At 38.6% G+C, this 11085-nt stretch overlaps 1 protein-coding gene across 1 annotated transcript; it reads right to left on the bottom strand.

Annotated features, from left to right (window-relative positions):
- Positions 1-639: 639 nt before the first annotated feature.
- On the bottom strand, positions 640-1635 carry LOC125093909 (olfactory receptor 12D2-like). Its single transcript, XM_047719656.1, is given in 3 exon segments — positions 640-1110; positions 1113-1487; positions 1489-1635. Coding segments are annotated over 3 exon segments (993 nt in total).
- Positions 1636-11085: the final 9450 nt, after the last annotated feature.

Raw genomic sequence — 11085 nt, 5'->3', positions numbered from 1 at the left:
TAATAACCTTCATCATTTTTCATGACCAACAACTGAGGGGGAAATGATGTACTAATGAACTTGAGAGGGATTCTTGAGATTCCCCCCCCCCAAATCTGACTCAACTTTCAATATTTCACAGTAATCTTTTACTGTTTATCAAGTTGACATTAAAACACTTCTGGGGATAGAGGTTTCAGAATTCTCTATATAAACCATTGGCTATTTTATCCCTGTTAGTTAGTGTTTACGTCATTTGTTTTAATTACTTTCCTTCCTGCTTAGAGAAAAAGAAGTCATGACACATTGCTTAAAAATTCCTCCTAAGTAATTTGCAAATTGCCATTTTTTATCTAATTGAGTAACTGTGGCTCAAAATTCAAATCCTTAAAACATAAAGCATAATAATTTTATTGCTTACATTAAAATATGTTAACTTAGGGGGACCACACAGCTAAACAGCCTTAAGTACTATTCAGCTACCCAATAGATGGGTAATATAGGCATATTTCTATACCTTGTTTCATTAAAGAATACATAGCCAATCAGTTTTATCAACTGATATCCTAAAACCAAATTCAACATTTAGAATCCATGGCTGGTATCCAATATGTTCATGTTTCCCTTATGCTACTAGGAATTCAAGCAGGCTGGCCTTTCTCATTTATCTTTCCTTAGCTCCTTCCTTCTATTATGCATATTGTACATGATCTGAGAAGAGGTATAACCCCCCCCTTTTCTGATCACAGTACTCAAGGCCCCTTTCACTTCCTTGTTCCTCAAAGCATAGATCAGTGGGTTTAGTACAGGAGTGACCACAATGTACATGATGGCAGGTGCCAGGTCCTGTTCCATGGAACTGCCTGACACAGGACGAATGTAAGTGAAGAGAACAGGAGCATAGAAAAGAATGACCACCATGAAGTGAGAGGCACACGTGGAAAGTGCTTTGTGAAGTGTGCTGCAAGAACGAGACTTGGAGAAAAGAGACATGATAATATAGAAGTAGGAGAGAAGTGTTAGGGAGAAGGAGCCCATGGCAATGGTCCCTGTAACTGTATTGAGAAGCCACTGGTTGAGCTCGGTGTTCCCACAAGCCAACTCCAGCAAAGGTTTGGCATCACAGAAGAAGTATGATGGATCTGATTAGAGCAACAGAAGTTCAAGTGAGAGGTCATTATGGAGTGCAGCAGGGCATGGAAAAAACCAGTGGTCCAGACAATGACAGCCATCTGGGTACAGAGCTGATAATTCATGATGACAGAGTAATGCAGTGGCCTGCAGATAGCCACAAAGTGGTCAAAGGCCATCACAGCCAACAGCAAGGTCTCTGTGCTGCCCAGGAAGTGGAAGAAGTGAAGCTGGCTTATGCACCCCAAGAAGAAAATTGACTTGTGTGCAGAGAAGAAGTTCTCCAGCATCTTTGGCAGTGTCACTGTGGAATAGCAGACATCTAGACATGATAGATTTCCCAGGAAGAAATACATGGGTAAATGGAGTCTTGAATCAAGAGATGACAATCATCAGGACAGCTCCATTCCCAACCACACTGACAGCATAGATTGCAAGGAAAACCATGAAGAGATAAGGCTGCAGTGCTTGGTTGTCTGTTACTCCCAGGAGGAGAAATTCAGTGCCTGAGGTTTGATTCAGCATCACTTAAGAGAGAAGATAAAATATTATATAGAATGATGAGATCAGAGTCTTTGCAGCTGAGGATTTTCTCATCTACACAACAACATTTTGAGGGAAAGCATTGTTTTACATAGTTCTAAGATCAGGAAACATACAAGATTTGGATCATTAGACTATTGAGTATGACAGTGACATGTTGGTTATGGGACATGACTGAACAACTTTTTTTCCATATTAGATTTTTCATTAATATTTTTCTTTCTCCCATATTCTATGGCTGTGAATATCTACTTTCTTTTTAAAAATAAATTTAAAAAAATTTAAAAAGATTTTACTTACTCATTTGACAGAGAGAGAGTGCACAAGCAGGGGAGCAACTGGCAGAGGGAGAGGGAGAGCACCCTGCTGAGCAGGGTGCCCAATGCAGGACTTGATCCCAGGACCCTGAGATCATGACCCGAGCCTAAGGCAGATGCTCAACTGACTGAGCCACATGGGTTCCCCAAGCATCTATGTTCTTCTTCTTCTTCGTTTTTAAAAAAAGATTTTGTTTATTTGACAGGAAGAGATCACACGTAGGCAGAGAGGCAGACTGAGGGAAAGGGGGAAGCGGCCCCCTGCTGAGCAGAGGACCCCCCCATGTGGGGCTTGATCCCAGCACCCTGGGATCATGACCTGAACTGAAGGCAGAGGCTTAACCCACTGAGCCACCCAGATGCCCCAAGCATCTATCTTCAAATTTAACTTTCCTTTAATCTACCTAAGTCAACTCTCACAGGGAACAATTTTTTAAGTATCCCACAACACTGCTACTTCTTGACCTAGTATAAAACCACCTGATAGGTTTTTACTTAAGAAAAAAACAGACAAAGAGAGAATGATAAGAATGATAAAGTCTGGATTGAGATTACAGACATTGGAGTGCCTCCTGAGGAAGAGGAGTCTTTCAAAGTTTGAGGAATCCTGAGAGGAGATTAGAGAGTTGATGTGACTGGAATAGAGTGGGTAGATGAGGGAACACTTCTCGGGTGGCCCATGGGATTCTTGGCAGTATAGCTGGAGGATGTTTTGAACAATTATCCAATCTGTGCTATAGTTCCATGCAAGGCTGGTTTCAAGCAGTTCAGACTAGCTTTCTTTGACAGCCACATGTGTTTTACACACTGGTAAAACCCACTGCTGTTTAAGACACAATGATATGCCAAATATCATTTTTGGTTCTCTGACTCATAAAAGTAAATTGTATCAAAAATTCATTTGGGGGAAGAAACCTTTTTCTAACATTTAAAGAAAATTAGTTATCAGACTCATTTGTACTGATATATTTCATTGCAATTTTCATACTCAGAGATTACATATTTACCTTAGAGAGTATTTAAAGAAGCAGGCATGATGAACTGAAAATGAGATATGGCAATGAAAATGTATAAAGAGCCTTCATAATTCCCAAATGTGAAGAGGAATCCATCATAAGGTAGGAAACTAACTCTGAATCCTGGGCATTTGACTTGAATATTAACAAGTCCACAGAAAACATGGGCCCTTCTCCAGCCTATCTCCTGCGGCATTCTCTTACCTGATTGAATGTTCAAATTCACAGTCTGGAAAGCTTTTCAGGTGTACACTCCCAAGGATTATAAAGAGTAGAAAGTTATTTGAAGCAACTGTTCATATTGAGATGGCAGCATGAGCTCTTCATCCTCAGAAACCTCTTCCTCTCTTTCTGAAATTCCTTCTTCCTCTGATAAGTCACAGACTTTATACATATAAATACAGAGAGACCATGTCCTCTGGGTTTGAGCAGGATCTCTGTGAGTATAAACAGTATACTTCCCCTCAGCTGCAATTCAAGAAACTTCCTCTGGGGGAATTCCTATCTTGAGTTCCATCTTTTTTTTTTTTTTTCTCCCTTACTATGTTTCTTCCTTAGTTGCAGAATCTTGGATAGCACTATTCCCAGTGTCCTCCTATATTTTCTTAGTTCAGTTATCTTTTATTCTTTTATAACCTTGGGACTTCCCTGAAAAAACTTCGTGAAGAAAAATTAATAAATTTGGGAATGACAATTAAGGAATGGGGTCAGTTATGTTCCATTGAGCCATACAGAAAGATGATTATCTTTACTATTCTACTCATTTATTAATGTGGGTTTTTTGAAAACAAAGACAGGGGAATAAGGAGTAGTATTACTTTTGTTTAGCTTAAATCTGACTCTTCACTGTTTGTAATAGCACTAAGTTATTTTCCTTAATTTTGGGATCCCAAAGCTCACATTTCTCTCTAGGGGAACGGGGCTGGTCTCTCCCACATGTATCCTTGCTTCTTGCTGTATTCTGCAGGTGAGAATATTCCATATGCTTCATCCAAGGAATATCTATATGCTATCTGACATCTATCCAAACTTTCTGATGACAGTTATAAACACCATGTACTTTGTCCATCTTTCTATTGTAATAAATTTTTGTTGATTTGCAGAAATTCATTGTATATTTATCACATTAAAAATTCCTTGCTCACTCTGAGAAAAAACTGAGAGTTTTGGAGGGGAGAGAGATAGGGGGTTAGGTGGGCCTGGTGGTGGGTATTAAGGAGGGCACTTATTGCATGGAGCACTGGATGTGGTGCATAAACAATGAATCTTGGAACACTGAAAAAACAAAATAAAAATTTAAAAAATTCCTTGCTCAGGTACATGCTGTAAATATAAAGGAAAAAAACAGTTATTGTGTACTCATTGTATGTTATTGTTCTGAGTTCCTTACATGTATTATCTCACTTAATTCTTTCCAGCACTCATGGAGGGAAGAACTAAAGACATTCCTACTTTACCACAAGAAAAATGGGACTTCAAGGATTTAAGTAAACTTGTTGCTTCCTCCCAACTTTATTGAGGAATAATTGACAAGTATAGTTATATGTATTTCAAGTGCAGAGTGTGATGAATTGATTTACATGAACATTGTGTAATGATTACCACAATCAAGATAATTAACTCATCTACCACGTCACATTGCAGACTCATGTGTGGAGATAATGCTTAGGATCTACAATCAGCAAATTTCACTGCAATTAAATGCTAATGTTTTGCAATAAATTGTGAAATTAGGGTTCAGCCTAAGGCTCTCCAGTTCTAAATATAACTGCAGTTTAGTCTCCATTCTTTCAAAATACTACCCACCTCAATTTACCTACAGTTCCTGCAGATGTTTAGAAATCTAGCATGAGTCACATGTCTGGAAATTTTCCTCATTATGTTTTGTCTCTCTGAGGTCTCATTTGTAAATTATTTTCCTCCTCAAGTCAAAATGAAATTGTCTTAAATATTCTCATCAATAGTCAAGCTTCATGGCCATGTAACTGCTACAGTCACACAGGATGCTGACATGCCTGATTTAATGTTCTGTTTCCATCATCTTGAAATTCTTAGTAGTTTTGAAAAAGGAACCCTGAATCTTTATTTTGCACTGAGCTCCACAAATTATGTAACTGGCCTTATTCATTGATTAGAGTCTTTATTTGCCATTTAGAACTGTAGCCTTTTAGGGTGGATATTTACATGTTGTGAGAGCATCAGCTGGAATTGGCTCCACTTTGTTTCTCTGCAGACAAACTGTGACCCCTTTTTCACAAATATGAAGCCATCTCTATAAAATTCCAAGCCCCTCTCATACACAGTCTAGTCTTCCACTTCCCACCATTGAACAAATTGCCTTTTAATTAATAATATTTTATTTTAGGTCTTCCTATCTTACAGAAAGTACCAAACACTTACTCTTCTTTCTTTTTTATTGAAATTTATCATACATTTTTTAAAATTTATTTTCAGCATAACAGTATTCATTGTTTTTGTACCACACCCAGTGCTCCATGCAGTCTGTGCCCTCTCTAATACCCACCATCTGGTTCCCCAACCTCCCACCCCCCCACCTCTTCAAACCCTTCAGATTTTTTTTCAGAGTCCATAGTCTCTCATTGTTCACCTCCCCTTCCAATTTCCTGCAAATGCCTTCTCCTAACTCCCCATGTCCTCCATGCTATTTGTTATGCTCCACAAATAAGTGAAACCATATGATAATTGACTCTGCTTGACTTATTTCACTCAGCATCATCTCTTCCAGTCCCGTCCATGTTGCTACAAAAGTTGGGTATTCATCCTTTCTGATGGAGGCATAATACTCCATAGTGTATATGGACAACATCTTCCTTATCCATTCGTCCGTGGAAGGGCATCTTGGTTCTTTCCACAGTTTGGCAGCCATGACCATTGCTGCTATAAACAAGAACTAAAACAATTCATGGAAACCAATGAGAATGAAGACACTTCGGTCCAAAACCTATGAGATACAGCAAAGGCGGTCCTAAGGGGGAAATACATAGCCATCCAAGCCTCCCTCAAAAAAATTGAAAAATCCAGAACACACCAGCTCTCTCTACACCTTAAAGAACTGGAGAATCAACAACAAATCAAACCAACTCCACACATCAGAAGGGAAATCATCAAGATTAGAGCTGAGATCAATGAGGTGGAAACCAGAGATACAGTAGAACGTATCAGTGAAACTAGAAGCTGGTTTTTTGAAAGAATCAATAAGATCAATAAGCCATTGGCCACACTAATCCAAAAGAAAAGAGAGAAAGCCCAAATTCATAAAATTATGAATGAAAAGGGAGAGATCACAACGAACAGCAAGGAAGTAGAAACAATCATCAGAAGTTATTATCAACAGTTATATGCCAATAAGCTAAGCAACCTAGATGAAATGGATGCATTCCTGGAAAACTGTAAACTCCCAAAATTGAACCAGGAAGAAATCGACAACCTGAATAGACCAATATCTAGTAACGAGATTGAAGCAGTGATCAAAAACCTCCCAAAAAACAAGAGCCCAGGACCTGACGGATTCCCTGGGGAATTCTACCAAACTTTCAAAGAAGAAATAACACCTATTCTCCTGAAGCTGTTTCAAAAAATTGAAGCAGAAGGAAAACTTCCAGACTCTTTCTATGAAGCCAGCATTACCCTGATCCCCAAACCAGGCAAAGACCCTACCAAAAAGGAGAATTTCAGACGAATATCACTGATGAATATGGATGCTAAGATTCTCAACAAGATCCTAGCAAACAGGATCCAACAACACATTAAAAAGATTACCCACCATGACCAGGTGGGATTCATCCCTGGGCTACAAGGATGGTTCAACATTCACAAATCAATCAATGTGATAGAACAAATTAATATGAGAAGAGAGAAGAACCACATGGTCTTCTCAATTGATGCAGAAAAAGCATTTGACAAAAACCAGCATCCGTTCCTGATTAAAACGCTTCAAAGTATAGGGATAGAGGGATCATTCCTGAACTTCATGAAATCTATCTATGAAAGACCCACAGGAAATATCATCCTCAATGGGAAAAAGCTTGCAGCCTTCCCATTGAGATCAGAAACACAACAAGGATGCCCACTCTCACCACTCTTGTTCAACATAGTATTAGAAGTCCTAGCAACAGCAATCAGACAACAAAGAGAAATAAAAGGTATCCAAATTGGCAATGAAGAAGTCCAACTCTCTCTCTTCGCAGATGACATGATTCTTTATATGGAAAACCCAAAAGACTCCACCCCCAAACTACTAGAACTCATACAGCAATTCAGTAACGTGGCAGGATACAAAGTCAATGTACAGAAATCAGTGGCTTTCTTATACACTAACAATGAAAACACAGAAAGGGAAATTAGAGAATCAATTCCATTTACTATAGCACCAAGAACCATAAGATACCTGGGAATAAACCTAACCAAAGAGGTAAATGAACTGTACTCAAGGAACTACAGAACACTCATGAAAGAAATTGAAGAAGACACAAAAAGATGGAAGACCATCCATGCTCTTGGATCGGAAGAATAGACATTGTTAAAATGTCTATACTGTCTAGAGCAATCTATACTTTTAATGCCATTCCAATCAAAATTCCACCGGTATTTTTCAAAGAGCTGGAGCAAATAATCCAAAAATTTGTATGGAATCAGAAGAGACCCTGAATCGCTAAGGAAATGTTGGAAAACAAAAATAAAACTGGGGGCATCACATTACCTGATTTCAAGCTTTACTACAAAGCTGTGATCACCATGACGGCATGGTACTGGCATAAAAACAGACACACAGACCAGTGGAACAGAGTAAAGAGCCCAGATATGGACCCTCAACTCTATGGGCAAATAATCTTTGACAAAACAGGAAAAAATATAAGTGGAGAAAAGACAGTCTCTTCAATAAATGGTGCTGGGAAAACTGGACAGCTATATGCAGAAGAATGAAACTCAACCATTCTCTTACACCGTACACAAAGATAAACTCAAAATGGATAAAAGACCTCAACGTGAGACAGGAATCCATCAGAATCCTAGAGGAGAACATAGGCAGTAACCTCTTCGATATCAGCTACAGCAACTTCTTTCAAGATATGTCTCCAACAGTGTGGAGATTCCTCAAGAAATTAAAAATAGAGCTTCCCTATGACTCTGCAATTGCACTACTGGGTATTTATCCCAAAGATACAGATGAGTGAAAAGAAGGGCCATCTGTACCCCAATGTTTATAGCAGCTATGGCCACGGTCGCCAAACTGTGGAAAGAACCAAGATGCTCTTCAACAGATGAATGGATAAGGAAGATGTGGTGCATATACACTATGGAGTATTATGCCTCCATCAGAAAGGATGAATACCCAACTTTTGTAGCAACTTGGATGGGACTGGAAGAGATGATGCTGAGTGAAATAAGTCAAGCAGAGAGAATCAATTATCATATGGTTTCACTTATTTGTGGAGCATAACAAATAGCATGGAGGAAAGGGGAGATGGAGAGAGAAGGGAGTTGAGGGAAATTGGAAGGGGAGATGAACCATGAGAGACTATGGACTCTGAAAAACAATCTGAGGGGTTTGAAGGGGCAGGGGATGGGAGGTTGGGGGAACCAGATGGTGGGTATTGGAGAGGGCATGGATTTCATGCAGCACTGGGTGTGGTGCATAAACAATGAATACTCTTACACTGAAAATAAATTTAATAAATTAAAAAGAAAACCTGATGGGGGTTTGATCTCGGGATCCTAGATCGTGACATGAGCTAAAATCAGGAGTCAGACATTTAACCTACTGAGCCACCCAGACACCCTAGCAGGAAGACCGATGTGGGGCTGGATCTTAGCACCCTGAGATCTTGATCTGAGCCAAAGGCAGGCCCTTCACCTAGTGAGCCACTCAGGAGCCTCATATTTTTTGTTGTTTGTAATATTTCTTATTTTCTAATATGGGCATTTAGAGACATGTATTTTCCCTTAAATATTGCTTTAAGTCCATATTAAATACCTTATGTTGCTTATAATCTGATTATTATTTTCTAATCATACTTGTGATTTAACCAAAAGATTAGACATGTACTGATCATTTCAACTATGCTGAGGATTTACTAGTTTTAGTTTTTGCGTACATTTTTTTTCTTTGTGTAATATACACACTTAAACCATTTTAAGAATAAGTACAAATCATTGTCATTAAGTACTCCCAAAATACTGTACATCTTTTAGTAGTATCTAGTTCCAGAACATTGTTCCTAAAGGAACTCATCAGGAAGTTGTTCCTTGTTCTCACCACTCCCGACCAGTGGAAAACACTAGTCCTTCCAGCTCCATCAATTTTCCTGTTCCATATATTTCATATGATAAAATACACAATCTGTGGCCTTTCTGTGCCTTGTTCCTTTTTACTTAGCATAACATTTTAAGGATAACCTATGTTGTAGAATGTATCGGTACTTCATTTCTATGACTAAATAATATTGTATGATACGGAATAAACAACATTTTTAAAAATAAACATTGTGTTTGATGGAAAAAAATAAAAAAAAAAAAGAAAGGATGAATACCCAACTTTTGTAGCAACATGGACGGGACTGGAAGAGACGATGTTCAGTGAAATAAGTCAAGCAGAGAGAGTCAATTATCATATGGTTTCACTTATTTGTGGAGCATAACAAATAGCATGGAGGACAAGACGAGTTAGAGAGAAGGGAGTTGAGGGAAATTGGAAGGGGAGGTGAACCATGAGAGACTATGGACTCTGAAAAACAATCTGAGGGGTTTGAAGGGGCAGGGGATGGGAGGTTGGGGGAACCAGATGGTGGGTATTGGAGAGGGCATGGATTTCATGCAGCACTGGGTGTGGTGCATAAACAATGAATACTCTTACACTGAAAATAAATTTAATAAATTAAAAAGAAAACCTGATGGGGGTTTGATCTCGGGATCCTAGATCGTGACATGAGCTAAAATCAGGAGTCAGACATTTAACCTACTGAGCCACCCAGACACCCTAGCAGGAAGACCGATGTGGGGCTGGATCTTAGCACCCTGAGATCTTGATCTGAGCCAAAGGCAGGCCCTTCACCTAGTGAGCCACTCAGGAGCCTCATATTTTTTGTTGTTTGTAATATTTCTTATTTTCTAATATGGGCATTTAGAGACATGTATTTTCCCTTAAATATTGCTTTAAGTCCATATTAAATACCTTATGTTGCTTATAATCTGATTATTATTTTCTAATCATACTTGTGATTTAACCAAAAGATTAGACATGTACTGATCATTTCAACTATGCTGAGGATTTACTAGTTTTAGTTTTTGCGTACATTTTTTTTCTTTGTGTAATATACACACTTAAACCATTTTAAGAATAAGTACAAATCATTGTCATTAAGTACTCCCAAAATACTGTACATCTTTTAGTAGTATCTAGTTCCAGAACATTGTTCCTAAAGGAACTCATCAGGAAGTTGTTCCTTGTTCTCACCACTCCCGACCAGTGGAAAACACTAGTCCTTCCAGCTCCATCAATTTTCCTGTTCCATATATTTCATATGATAAAATACACAATCTGTGGCCTTTCTGTGCCTTGTTCCTTTTTACTTAGCATAACATTTTAAGGATAACCTATGTTGTAGAATGTATCGGTACTTCATTTCTATGACTAAATAATATTGTATGATACGGATAAACAACATTTTTAAAAATAAACATTGTGTTTGATGGAAAAAAATAAAAAAAAAAAAGAAAGGATGAATACCCAACTTTTGTAGCAACATGGACGGGACTGGAAGAGACGATGTTCAGTGAAATAAGTCAAGCAGAGAGAGTCAATTATCATATGGTTTCACTTATTTGTGGAGCATAACAAATAGCATGGAGGACAAGACGAGTTAGAGAGAAGGGAGTTGAGGGAAATTGGAAGGGGAGATGAACCACGAGAGACTATGGACTCTGAAAAACAATCTGAGGGGTTTGAAGGGGCGGGAGATGGGAGGTTGGGGGAACCAGGTGGTGGGTATTGGAGAGGGCAGGGATTGCATGGAGCACTGGGTGTGGTGCAAAAACAATGAATACTGTTATGATGAAAAAATTAAAAATTAAAAAAAAGA

This window comes from Lutra lutra, chromosome 2, assembly GCF_902655055.1.
Source record: "Lutra lutra chromosome 2, mLutLut1.2, whole genome shotgun sequence".
NCBI classification, from domain to species: domain Eukaryota; kingdom Metazoa; phylum Chordata; class Mammalia; order Carnivora; family Mustelidae; genus Lutra; species Lutra lutra.
The sequence above is the reverse complement of the archived record's forward strand: the minus strand, read 5'-3'. Positions and strand labels throughout refer to the sequence as shown.